General features: G+C 32.0%; 2 protein-coding genes across 2 annotated transcripts in view; one reads left to right on the forward strand and one right to left on the reverse strand.

Moving 5' to 3' along the window:
* The window catches only part of LOC124352672 (ubiquitin carboxyl-terminal hydrolase 8-like), an 88,062-nt gene extending 81,809 nt beyond the window's left edge, over positions 1-6,253 (forward strand). Inside the window, exons 18-20 of the mRNA XM_046802251.1 lie at positions 441-554; positions 1,277-1,372; positions 3,472-6,253. Of these exons, the coding sequence (XP_046658207.1) occupies positions 441-554; positions 1,277-1,372; positions 3,472-3,586 (325 nt within the window). The 3' untranslated portion in view covers positions 3,587-6,253. The remainder of the gene's footprint in view (positions 1-440; positions 555-1,276; positions 1,373-3,471) is intronic.
* A 1,997-nt stretch (positions 6,254-8,250) lies between these two features.
* LOC124352674 (transmembrane protease serine 9-like) overlaps positions 8,251-14,642 on the reverse strand; it is a 38,810-nt gene continuing 32,418 nt past the window's right edge. Inside the window, exons 10-11 of the mRNA XM_046802253.1 lie at positions 11,459-11,655; positions 8,251-8,482 (exon numbers count right to left, since the gene is read on the reverse strand). Coding sequence (XP_046658209.1) covers positions 8,315-8,482; positions 11,459-11,655 — 365 coding nt within the window. The 3' untranslated portion in view covers positions 8,251-8,314. The remainder of the gene's footprint in view (positions 8,483-11,458; positions 11,656-14,642) is intronic.

Genomic DNA, 14,642 nt, shown 5'->3' on the forward strand with positions numbered 1-14,642 from the left:
CCCTTCTCATCATCTCACTCTTTTATAAACTGGACCATTTTATAAAGGAATTCAATTATTTCACAATTTGTCTCTAAATTTAACTTTAGAAAAGAACTCCTGAATTTTTAGAAAGTGACTTGAAAAATTTCTTACTGATGTCTGTCCTTATAAAATTTCAGATTGTTGTCCTGATTTCATTGTATAAAACTGTATTTTATTATTTTAACTGTTATTGTAATTTGTCAAAAATATTGTAATACTATAAATTTTATATTAGATACTAAAAATGATGTTATATGTTTACAGTTGCATTGCCACATTCTATTGTAAACCTATGTAACAAATAAGTAGTAATAGTCATACATATATAAGAGTTACTGGATATAATAAGGACAAGAATAAATTGGTTTATAATGACAAAATGTGATTTGTAATGTATACTATGCGTGATTGTGCAGGTTCATGAATGACATGGTGGGTGTGGGCTGGTGTCGCAAGCGCATGAACATGGTTGAATTTCCTGTCGTTGATTTTGACATGAAGCCTTACACACACCAAGAAAGTGAATTGAGGTGAGCATTAAAAGTATGTTAATAGTAGTAGGTATTTTATATGTTTGAAAACTAATTTTATCTGGATTGAAAGAACTGAGGATCTTAGTAATTTTTACTTTGTGTAAAAAATGGAAGCTAGAACTTGCAACTAAAATATTACACTGTGAAAATGTTCTGAATTCAGTGCCTTTATTGATGAAAGCTAATAAGAAATATTAAGCAACTGATCACTGGACTCTGGACACAAAACATTATTGTGCATTTATAATTTTGAGGTAAACTTGTCAAGAGAGAATTTTTGGAAAATGTTTGTATATATTTGTAATTAATGAACCTCCCAAAACCATCCTCATTTATAAGAACAAGGTGTTTCCAAACAACATTCCAAAAGTTAAAAATGTTATTCTTTGGATCAAAAGAAGGAAAAGGCACCTGTAAATATAAGAGCGCAAGTATAAATATTTTATTGTTGCTTCGTATTGGTGTCCATTTTAAAGTATTTGTGCCATATTTCACAAAAACTTCTATAAGAACTAAAAATTAACAAAGAAACACGCCTTTAGTTCAAATAAACTAAGGGCAGCACACAGCTATAGCTATTGTTTTGACAGGCCAATATTTTCAGTTACTTTCATTTGTATCGTTGTCTAATTTTTATAAGCTCTCTCGAACAGTTATTAAAACTAAGAGACAATCCTTAGTATATTTCAATGCAATTCATACAGTACACTTGCCCTCAGGTTCCACAACTACAATCTATATGCTGTCTCCAACCATTACGGCAGCATGGACAGTGGCCACTACACAGCCTACTGCAAGAATTATTTACTAAACAAGTAAGTTTTGTCAACTTTTAATATATTTGTATATATATATGGAATAAAGTTAAAAACTTGCAAATCTATACTCCCTAAAATAACCTTCTGCAACAACACATGTCCCAACGTTTATACAGTTTTTCAAAACACTTTTGGAAATCATTAGTTGAAAGTTCTTTAACTTTTTTCTCACCATTTCCTTGATGGCCTCTGCATCTGCAAATCGTTTTCCCTTTAACAAAGTTTTCAACTGCAGGAAAGGAAGAAATCGGCTGGTGCCAGATAGGTGAATAGGGTAGATGTTCTAGTGTGGTATCTCTGTTCTTGGCTAGATAATTGTGCACTAACAAAGACCGATGTGCAGGGGTGTTGTCATGAAGCTAAAACCAATTATTTTCCACCCATTTTCCAGAACGTTTCCTCCTGTTGGTATCTTTTAACTGCCTAAGAATTTTCACATAAAGTTTGTTCACTGTTTGTCCCTGTGGAATGAACTTGTAGTGAATTAAACCTTTGGAATAAAAAAACACTTCCAGCAAACTTTTCCCTTGCTTTCGTCCAAGCAAAATTTTTCTTTCCTTGAGATGCGTTTTCCATTCAGAGGACTCATGCTTTATTTGAGTGTCATGGTCATAGAGAAAACAATGCACATTGCATCGGCTATATCGATTAACTCACCAGACATTAAAATTCGATTTTCTTTGTGTTTTTTATTACCATTTTTGGAATCACTCAAATTTGATCATATTCAAAAGATCATGAAAGATGCTAGCTGGCTATACTACCATGTGATAAATTTATCTCAAATGCAATTTTGTCATTCATTAGAATCCTGTTTGTTTGTACAACTTGCCATACTCGTTTAATGTTTCATCACTGTTTGCAGTTGAAGGTCGTCAACTATGAGGGCCGTCTTCAATTCTTATGTGACCTACACAAAAACATTTGTGCTATTCATAAACTCGACTCCTCTTCATCACCTTGTTTCTGTAAGCATGAATTAACAACTCAAGACTCTCTCTAGGTGACTTTTGAAGCATAATACAGAATTTAATGTTTGATCGTTGATCACTAATTGTCTTTTTTTACTGAGGAAGTAATCTTGTAGGCACAAAAATACTCTCCACAAGTGACAATAGGAACTGAGTGGTACCAGCACTACATGTATTATCTCTCCAGGGGCAGTACCAACTGCTGCAAAACAAATTTCCTACCAGCCAGTTCACTGGGGGTATATTTAAATTGATTCCAGGAACTTTTTGACTTGACTTCATCTTATCAAAGCTGGCACTGATATAAGTTCATTATTTATGTCCTTTGAATTGAAAACTCTTTTTTCTCTTTGAATGGTTTGAGAACTACTCCATACAACCCACAAAGTGTGAAAGGTTTAATGGAAATGTATTTTTAAACATTATCCTACATTCTGTATAATCTATTCTCTGTACTGCAGCAAATGCTACACCATATCAATGCATGTTTTATCATATACGTAGGTTCTTCAATGGAAATTCAACCAGAGATCAAAATACAGCCATTTAGTTATAGAGGTGGATCTGATTGATATAAATTCCGATGCCCATGTCAGACTTCCTGTTGGTAGAGAATCTATCTACTACGTGTTTTCATTTGACATATTACACCTGCCTTAGTTAAAATGTGTTTCACACTGAAAGAAATATTAAAATCGGTGTTCTGGATTAGTTGTTATATATTGTGTACAATATTTTAATATACTTTGGTGCTTCATAATTTGAAAGATGTGATAAACCATTGCTAGCCATTGAAAAAACAATGAAGACGTAAAAAGTTAATTATTTTCATTTATGCATCTAAAATTAAATTTGTTTCTCTATTTTCACATGTTTACCTTATTAACAGGTGTAATTTGAAGCTTAATAAGCACTTTTGTTGTTGTTTTACTTCATGTTTAAATACTTTTAAGACATTAAAATAACATTTTTCTCTTTTTGTGCCTATTGTTGCTTGATGATTCTTTACAATAAGCAGTATATAAAAGACAGCCACACTATGCAGTAAATGTACAAAGATAAGTTCATATGTTAACACTAACCAGTCTGAAGAACGTTGATCATTTATTGATTGCATTTTTACAGGTGGTACAAGTTCGATGATCAAGATGTCAACGAACTGTCGCCTAATGAAATCAAGACATCGGCAGCATACATTCTGTTCTATGAGAGCAGCCATATTGATAGATTATTGGACTGAATGAGACACATCCACTATGTGACCAAATGATTGTTGTGATATTTTAAACTAAGTGAGATTTATGAAGTTGTACAGTGTATATTTCAATGAATAGTTAATTAAAATTATATTTTTATTGTTTTCTCTTCCAAATCTTTTCTTGATGAGCATAGTTGTAAAATAATGTACAGATAAATATAATTTTATTTTTATTTTTCTGTAGATAATAAATATAAGCAATGTTCAGACAGAGTTTATTGTGCTTTCAAATAATATATTTATTTAAATATTTTTATTTAAGAATTAAAGATAAATTATTTTTAGAAAGCTAATGGTACTAACAAAATGTTGATATTTGTTTTACAAATAAATATGTCTAGAAATTATTATTTCTTTAATTCAAAATACAAATAGTAGATTGGATAATATAATATATATTGCAGATTTAATAACTCTTGATATTATTTTTTAGATAATTTAGTTTTGAGAATAAGTATTAACTGTGCTTGTGGTACACCATAAATCCATTAAATCAAAATCTCAGAAAGGTTTTGACCATAAGTGAAACATCTCTGTAATTTCTTTGTATTAAATTTGCATCCAATAATAAACATGTTAGATACGTCTTAATAGACTTTTTTATACAAGTACTTAATTTTTTGTTGCTATTTTATTATTATTGTTGTTTCTTAAGCTATAAAAAATGTATCAAAAAACTATAATAGTTTTATTATTTGTACACAGTTTATTAAGTTATCAAGTATTTATCATATTTAAATCTTGTCTAGCTATTGTCCACTTATTTAAAAATTAAAGTTTTATTACAGGTTAGTTTTACAAAAAAATTATTCCCATCCAATGATTTGTGCAAAGTTCTTCTAAGCTACTGATTAAATTAATTAATTAGAACTTGAAAAGTATGATAAAATAAAACTTTTTCTATATAAATGAACTTAAATTAGTACTAATTTTTAATTTAATAACATTAATTATTCATTGCTAATTTAAATTTGATTAGTTATGTTTGAGAAAATTGGTATTACAATCTTTTTTATTGAAATATATGTCCTTCTTGTTGTATTGTAAATTTATATCATTTTATTTCATTATAGAATGGAATTTTTGATGTTTATTAACACCATCTTTGGATGAGATTAGTAACACTAGAAGTAATATTGGGCATATTTATTTTATTCTCTATATTCTATATGTTAACCATTTTAAAATGTTACAAAAGATGATCAATGTAGTATTATTTATTTAGTTTAGTTTTTATCTGATTAAGGAATAGAAAGAGTCAACTTCTCTGCAAAACCTCATTAGGAATGTATATTGTTATTATTATTTTCCCTGTAGAGTAAGTATGTATTTGCTAAATAGTCCTTAAGATAATAATTACAATGGTGGTAGAATTATGGTATATGATTACTTTGTACAATTTATACTCTTTTTAACAAAAAAGGGTATATATTATCATTATTTTAGGCCAACATGTTTGTATATTTATACAATTGTTATGAATTTTATTTCTTTTTCTATAGTACAAACTTCAAAAGTAACTTTTTTTTAACAAAGAATATTTTAAGAGAAAAGGAGAGAACATTTTTTGTAAGGGGTTTTTCTTTTTAGTTCCTTGACAATCAATGTCTTTTGAAGTAGATATGCTTTACTTAAACCAAAATTAATTTGTCTAAATTTCCTTGATTTTTATTTGAAAACTTGTGTTACTTTTGATTTTATTTTGTTACCATAAAGTATGGTATTTTTAGAATGTATAACTAATATAATTTTAAAACTATTTGTGTTCTATTTAGTTATTTCTTGTAATTTATTACATTTTTATTTCATGAAATTATGCAGTAATTAACTACTAACTGAGATAATACTTGTCCTCTTTTACTTTAAAAGAGTAATATGACAGTTAATCTAGTTTATGCCATATTATTACCTGCTTAGGAAATATACGTATCTTACTATTAGCTATTTGATCATGTAATTCCTAAATATTTAGGAAATTGCATCCAATACATAAATATATCCATAGAGTTGTGTTGTATGCAACGATAGTGTGAAAACCTTCAAGATATCAAGTTTTTATGTTCCCCAAGTTTGTATTCCTTTACTTTATTTCTGAAACAAAACTGTGTAAATATGTAGTTAAATGTAGGTTTGGTAAAAGGTAACTATACTTGGTAAAGTTAATGTTGCAAAAAGATGTGCAAGATATATGATTTATATAAATATAATACGATCTATTGGGTCAATTTGTAAGACTGAATTTATTAAGATTAGTGTAAAAATAAGTGTATTGTATCAATATTTCTCAATTTACAATGTTTTCAAACTTTGCCTGTGGAAGATGTGTGCCTTTGGATACATTTCCTAAACTAATTTATTGTCTACAGTCAATAATTTGTATGGGTGTTTATTGTTTTCAAATCAGTTAAAAAAAACATGGCCTCATAATTTATAGTAATTGTGAATTGTTGTGTAACTGTTTATCACTTGCACATCAGACTGCCTGTCAGCATTAACTGTTAACATAACAATGTTAATCTCACTATTATAAGCAGTGTAATACTTAGTATTATAGTGCTGTTCTGTAAATAATAATGTTAAGTCTTGTATGGTATATGTTTTAGTGTACTTCACATTTCTCCGTTACAATAAATATTTATACAACTTGAATGTAGAAGCATGATTATACCTGTGTTCTCTGTACTACTAGTGTAAAGAGAGGTACCACTAATGTAAATAACGTTGAAAATCCTTTCTCCTAAACTCATCCATACTGACTTTCTTGATTGGTTATTTATTATTGTCTCGTAAAAGAACTGTGTAGTATGAAATTTAATGTATGGTTTTATCTACTTAAAAGTATTTTTATTTGCAATACAGAAATAGAATTAGTCTCAAGTAAGTCTTACATCAACAGAATGTAAACTTATTTTTCGATGTTTGGATCCACGAAATCCCTTATTATTTCAATAAATTGATAGGATGCATTATAGCAGCTAGTAGCACTGATTTTCAAATTAAAAACCATTCTAAATTATGGATAATTAACATGCTGTAAATAGTTAAATATTAATTGAATTCCTTATTTTGTTGAGAGAGTGCAGCAGTACCCGTATAAAAATTGAATGTTATAAATGTGCAAATCAGCGAGCTACACGTAGTGGTCTGACAAACTTAACTAGAAAACAGCGAGGACCATTATAAGTTGCCCAGCGAGCTGAAGGACATGGCATGATCATAAATCTTCAAGCTGACACAGAGAACAGCCATGGGGCCCCATGAGCTGGGAGGACAATCCCATAATTTTGTAACAAGTGTTAAGAGTTAATAATCTTTTCAGTGTAAAATACTTTGAAGCAAAACATAAGCCTACATCACTGCACTGCACCAGTAGTGTCAACTTTCGTTAATATTATCAAGATAAGGGTTATGTTGGCTCTGATTTTGAAGGGACCATTTATGCCTATGCAATATTATCAAATTGCCTTCTCAGTCATAATAATATTTGCAACTTACATCTGCTACATTGATATGCTATGTTTGGGTCTGGGAGTACCCAGACAGGACATAACCTCTAGGGCTCTAGGATTCTTCCTAATTGTCATTCAAGCAGAAGTGTTAAGAGATCTGTATCATATCAGACAGTCAAGCTACACAGATCTCTCAACAGCTGCACCTTTGTGTGCTCTTTGGGAGGTCTGGGACTGTCTAATATTACTTAAAGCCCTGGCTATTCTTAAGACACTCTGATGTTGGTACTAGGGCATGAGGAGATTGCTGGAAATGAGTTGGTGGACAGGATGGTGAGAGCTAAACTATGTCACCACTTGTAGTCCCGGAGACCTGTTTATTGGGAAGGCCTGCCAGGTCGTAAGACAAGCAAAAGCACCTGATGAATTGCATTAATTGAATAGCATCAATTGTGCTACTAATGAGAATACCTCTTAACCTAGACTGTACTATATTTTTTGGACTAGGTATCACTGATGTTAAAACAATGTACAGAGTTCATTTGTAGCTTCTTTGTCAGGGACTTTTATTGGATCTCTTCAGACAAACATGACCCCATATTCCAGGCCTCTCCTTTTTTCACAAAAGGAAAGCAGTGATAGGATGGGCACTAGTACCTAAACATTGACTCGCATTATTCACTCAATTCTCACGCGTTAGAGAAATGGAAATATATATATAGCCTGATACTGCCGAGCCCCTTCATCCCTGTTGTGATTTCCCTAATTAACCAAGAAGATAGACCTAGTGGTGTGTCTGAGACAAATCTCGAATCCACCAAATCTGCAAAAGAGATTCTGGACCGAGAAGCAATCAACAAGATTTTACAATAAAATCTGCTGAGAGTTACCATATCACTAATTAGTTGACAGAAGTTAGTGCATAACTCACCCTTCCAGAAAGGTTTGTTGATCAATCATGTTGACGATCACTGCCATATAGCCTGTCTTCATGAATAGCCTCAAAACCTTTATTAAAACCTAGATTTTAGTTATGTGTTAAGTAAGTTATCTATCTGAGAAAGAGATTAGATTGCACACCTTGAAATAAAGTGTTATTTATTTTTAGTATCATTCAATGGTGGCAAATGTTTGAAAAAATCCTGTTACTTTAATCTTTAAAATCTATAAATAAAAAGGTCAAATAAAAGCCATATCATTGCATTCACGTTTAATAATTAAATGATTTTTTAATCTACACTTTGCCAACGAAAGAGGTATATCACATCCATGTATTAACACTGATCCAAATGATGTATTCTGAGACACGGGTATACAAGTCCGGTACACCGGGCAACATGGCACACCCACTAATGCCAAAGCTGACCACTCCGATAACTGTGTTAACTCCATCCTTGCTGGTGATGCTGAGAGGACCTCCACTGTCACCCTGCAAAAGTAACGATCTTAAAAATCAGTAAAATTACAATACAGATTTTTCTAAATATGTACTTAAAAACCTAGGATTACAGGAGAAATGAACTTGTTTACTTCAAACATTACATCAATATGAAGCTACAAATCAGTATGTTTTGTTGCACCCTCAATACGTTACTTCAAACCATGATTGAGAAGTATCCTTTGACAGTGACACACAAAACGAAGTTAATGACCTCCCACGAACTTGCCAATGTTTCTCAAAGAAATATTACTCTTTACTTAATCCTAGCTTAAGGCAGCGGGGGCACTGATTGTAAGCCAGATTTTGGAATTATGTACTTTACGTTGTGGTCACTGACAAAAGAATATAGCCCACAGTATCACTTGAATACACATTCATTTCCTTGTTACCACTACTATGAAGAGGAGAATATTCCATGCAAGTATAGATTACATTGATTCAAAAATGGTACAACATAATATGTCAAAGACGTATTTTATACATTTTCAACACCAGAATTACTAACACTGAATTAGATTAACCCATTTACTAGTGGGTTTTTTCTCTGTAAGAGTGCCCTAAAAAGTGAATTTGTATGTAACTATTTTCATTACTGTCAGAGTCACTTTCCTTGTTCATAAAAATCTCAGCTAAAAGTCTTTCTCTTGCCATTTTACACACTCAATACCTACACAAACACTTGCAATAACTACACTCACGCATTTTGCACAATCAGTAATTGCACAAACACCCTTGTTTATTTACTCACAGTAATCACAACAAATTGTTTACAAATTATCAGGTCAACCGGTAATGTACAAATAAGGTTACAATATAATTATATCAGATATAACAACAGGATTGAACAAAAATAGAAATAGAATCAGCTGATTACTTGGAGCAATGGGATTACTGCAGGTGGTATGTAGTGCGCTCATGACTTCGTTGTGGGATTACTAGTCAAAGGGTTCAACATTCAAGATCCTATATTTTCATTAGATAACAACATACTTTGTTAATATTAAAAACAATACAAGTAATAAAATTAAATATTAGTATTAGAAGTAGATTTTGAAAATTGTAAACTTTAACTAAATGTGACACAATTATGTTATAGTTTTTTATTGCTATAGCTTTATAGAAGTTACCTAACTTGTCTGTAATATTAAAAAGAATGACTGATTGATTTTAATTCTTACACATTTCTAGTTCTTTAAAGGCTGCTAAACAAAACTCCCTCTCAGATAAGTTCTTACTGTGTAAGCAAACTGTAACTGTTTCTGAAGTGGGCCACCTGATCTCAATTCATTATATTCATGTTGTGATAGTTTTTTTTTCATAATCTTGACTTATAGAAAAAGTTATGTGGGTATTATTACAATGGGCATGTCTTTGGCTAGTATAATTAATGTATTTTGAAGCACATTTGGAATGTGAGTGTAATGAATAAATGAGATGGATCCTGAATGTAAGTAGCAGTTGTTGGCTACTGATTAGTAGCAGTTCATTATAAATTTGATAAACTGTAATCTAAATTTAAAAGATTTTGCTGTTAAACATGTTAGAATTATAAGTTGAACAACTTTTTAATGCTAAATGTAATATTTTCCTTTCACCAGCAACAGTAAGCAGGAAATCTGGGATTTTCTTCTTTACACAATGTTTTTTCAATATCCTCGTTGTACGAGGGCTGTCCAGAAAGTAACAGATGTTTTGAAAAAAAATTAGCCAACTAAAATAGGAACATTTTATTATATAAATTTAAAAACTACACCCCTAGGTTATTTTTCAATGTTCACATTGAGACATTTATTGCCAGCGTGAAGTTCAGTGTCACTATTGAAGCGCTGTGTTACAAGCCAGGTCTTCATTGCTGGAAAGAGGTGGTAGTCGCTTAGTGCCAGATCTGGGCTATAAGGCGGATGATCAAATACTTCCCAAACAAATCATCTAAGACTTGTCGTGTACAATTGGCTGTATGGGGACGTGCATTGTTGTGTAAAAACAAAAGTTTTGAGCTTAATTTTCTTCTTGTTTTGTATTGCTTGCTGTAGCTTCTGCAATGTTTGACAGTACCTCTCTTCATTGATTGTTGATCCTCGTCCTAAGAAATAAACCAGAATTACACTCTTAGCATCCCAAAAAACGGTTGTCATAATCTTTCTTGCTGACAGAGTTTGTAGACTTTTTCTGGGTTTTTTTGGAGAATGTGTATGCTCCCATTCCATAGCTGCATTTTTGTTTCACAATTGACATGCTTCACCCATGTTTCATCACCAGCAACGATACAATCGAGAAGTTCGTTACTATGTTTATTGTATTCATCAAGGAAAGTTAACAATGCAGCAAGTCTTTTTTTTTGTGATCCTCCATAAGGATTTTTGGAACCCACCTGGCACAAAATTTGTGGTGTCCAAGCTTCCCTACAACAATTTCATAAAAAATTTGTAAAATTTGTGGGAAATGATCTGATAGTTCAGTCATTGTGAAACAGCAATTTTCACGTACTTTGTCATTGATTTTCAACGTCCAATCTTCAGTCGCTAGGCTAGGCCAACCACTATGACTGCCGTCATGAACATTGGTGTGGCCATTTTTAACAGTCAATACACCACTGCCTTACTTTGCTTTCACTCATTATTCCATTTCCATAAATTTCACACACTTGGTGATAGATTTAAATTGGTTTATGGGTTTTAACCAACACAAACCTTTCACTGAACACAGTTCACAAGTGGCAGGATTTTCAACTCCAACACACATTTTAATTAATCACAGTGAGAAAAGTAAAAGAGATAAAGACTGCATGCGACCACAGCTTGATGTGTTCTGAACACCAGAATGTTTTGACATCAAGATGGTGGCTGGAGCCCCGCCAACTTTCTGGATAGCCCTCGTATTTATACACTTTTCAAATTTTTACATTATTTTGTTAATTGTATTCACAGCTAACAGGATTCAAAGCAAGTAGATATAAATGGTTACAAAGCAAGTTCCTTGTGTGTGACCAGATGAAGCACATATCATTCCAGGCGACACAGGCTCTTCTATCAGTGTGGCGCATTCTGAGTTAGAAATTGTCTGGACTTGTAGCTTTTGGAGTCTCGGGCTTGGCGTTCCTCCCGGGAACGATGTGAAGCCCCAGCCAACAACTGTGGCATCCTTCCAGGATAACTTCTCACCTGTTGGCACAAAGATAAGATTGGTTTGTAGTAGATCTACATTTACAAAAGAAACATTGTATAATACGTGACTTTAGTGTGTGACATGGTGGTTTTCAGTTTCTCTGATTCTAATTGAACAATGATTCAAAAAGTTTTGTTTACTACTTATGAATGATGCTTTAGAGGTAGTTGTAGAGTAATCAGAAAATATTCAAAAAATTTCACTGAAACTAATCTTTACTTCAGGGTAGTCCAGGAGGAAAGGAAAATGTTTTAACAGGTGATTATAGACCTAGAAACAAGACAAAAAGTTCATTTAAAAATATATCTGGAAATGCTTTGTTAATGAGATAAAGCTAGGGAATGGTTTCACCTAGATTTCCACTCCAGGGATTAAATGAAACTGGACTGAAACATTTGGACGGTAATTAAGACAAAAATTGAATCGTTTCATATAAATTTTAAGCTGAAAAATAAAAAAAACTAGATCCCAAAATTTTAAATTCCTTAGTTTATAAAATAACTTACTTAAAAACCAAACATTTACTAACAAAAAATACGTTTTTTAAGTCTGAGGTGCTATAATTTCATTAAATAGCTAACAAATGCATAAAATCCATGAACAAAAATTGTAGAAAATTTAATTCTGAGAAAACTTATATGAACAAAGTCATAAATGTAATTGACCTTGTCATAATAGTCCAAGAGCCTAGAGTCAATTTGCATAGTATAAGCACAAATACTAGTTTATCTTATAATTGATAGAGAAATTTCTTCTAAGATAGAGATTGATCATCAGCCGCACTTATTTTGATGGAGGATAAAATGGGAGGGTATCAAAAGATTTAAAAATATTAAATGATAATTTTTTTCTCAGATCATATTTTTTGTAGCTTGAAACACTTCAAACCAATCATCAGACACATTAATACACCTTAAATCAGTGTCAGCTGAATGTATGCAGACCCTTAAAGTAGCAACTTTCAGTCCAAGCTAGGAAAAAATAATCGGAGGAAATGAATCTATTCATATTTTTAACCCTTTCAATACCCTCCCATCTCCCAAAGTATAATGAAAGTCAATGTGCAAATATTGTCCCAAAACCCACAAAATATTGTTAGTGTCCTCCGAATCAGGTAAATAAAAAAAGAATAAATGTGAAACCAGAACGTTTAAACTTTTTCTAAAATTATTTTGAATTAACCAAGATACAATATTTCACAAATAAATAAAGTGAGCCGCAATAACGAATTGAATAAATATGGATTGTTATCGTTCGTAGTACAATTGTCAGTTCTTGTAATCAGTTAAAAATTGTTGTATTGGTTGTGTTATCGTATAGTACTTCTCTAAATCTGTTCAACATTGAAAACTCACAAGATATGAATAAAATATAAAAGTATATAACTTAAACTTGAATGGCCCCCATCTCGTAACTTTAAGAGCTGGCTAAAGTGAAATGATCTTGGGTTTTTCCCGATAAGAACAAAGTTAAACCTCATGCACCTTTATGCTCTTATTTTGTATCATAACATTATGGGAGATATCTCATTTGAAATATATAATAAAGAGGCATTTAAATGCCTTTTAGTGTTTTTGTAAAGTGTACATTTTTTAAACATATAAACAATGAAGTAAAATAGTTTTGAAATTTTTTTCTAAATAACCTATAAAAATATTGAAAAACTAAAAAGAATCTGGATTCATATTAATGATATATTTAAAATTCGACGTCTCCCATAATTCTTTGAATAACATAAAGGATGAAAAATTCCTGAGGTATAACACTTTTCTTACGGAGCTGCAATCAGGATGGCTGCCACTACAGCCAGCTCTTAAGGAATATTAAATATGTTCTGAGCCGGTTCAATACCTATATCTCCCCGGCTCATGTGTGTTTTATATAGTGTATGTGTGTGTGGTTTATTGGCTGCAGAGCCCACTGACCTTTTGAAGGCGTTTGGCCTTTCCGGTAGAGTGGTTGAGACTCCGAGCCGTGGTGTACAAGTTAGGAGTAGCTCCAATTTAAAATTTTGTTTAACTAAGTGTTTATTTTGTTTTTGCTGAGCTGTTCTCCTTCTGACATGTGCGGCTAAGTTTACGGCCCCTCACTGATGAGGTCCAAGAGATGAGCTGTTTTTCTCCTGTCATCTCTCCATCATGCGTGGTCGCAGAGAACCTTCTCTTTTGCGCTCTGCTGAAGGACGGCCACCATGATGGACATTACTGCTAGTCAACATCTGTGATACCCTGCTCATATTCTTTATTTATTTGTTATTGTTATTGTTGCCATTTATATAGTTTATATTTTGTTATTTAATTTTAAGTTAGTTTTAGATATTATTTAGTTATTTCTTGGATTTCATTAGGAGCCCGCCCTTAGCCGAAGGATACCGGGTGGAATTGGCATTTCTTGTTTCAAATTATGGCGTTTCCAATTTTTGTATGCAGGTGCACCTGACAAGAATTGTTCGAGGTATATACAACTGCAGGCACTTTTATTTATTTATTTTTTTTTATTTATAGTATAATTATATACCTTTTTATATTGACTGGATAGGCCTATGTTATGTTGTCTTAGTGAATGAACCTGAGTATACTGACCACGGTGTTCTTATTTTCTCCTAGTTAGTTTTGATCCGGCATCCCGTTCGCCGCCATGGGCGCGCTTCCCTGATGGTTTGCTGTGGGTGTGCGAGCGGCGATGTAAGGTTTCAGTTCAAGAATAAAATTTGTTTGATGTGTTTGTGTTTTAAATATATTACGTAATATTGGAGGTAATATTATATATATATATATATATATATATATATATATATATATATATATATATGAAAGAATATACAAGCTGATATACAGTAGACACTTTTCTTTGAGAGAAGACTGTAGACTTAGCTCGTGTTAGAAACCATATATCCATAGCCTTCACAGAGCAAGGGTAGCACACCTGTGATGAACTCAAAGTTATATCCACAGTTTGTTTTCGTGTAATAATTTTTCTTTCT

This window comes from Homalodisca vitripennis, chromosome 1 (genome assembly GCF_021130785.1).
Source record: "Homalodisca vitripennis isolate AUS2020 chromosome 1, UT_GWSS_2.1, whole genome shotgun sequence".
NCBI classification, from domain to species: Eukaryota; Metazoa; Arthropoda; class Insecta; order Hemiptera; family Cicadellidae; genus Homalodisca; species Homalodisca vitripennis.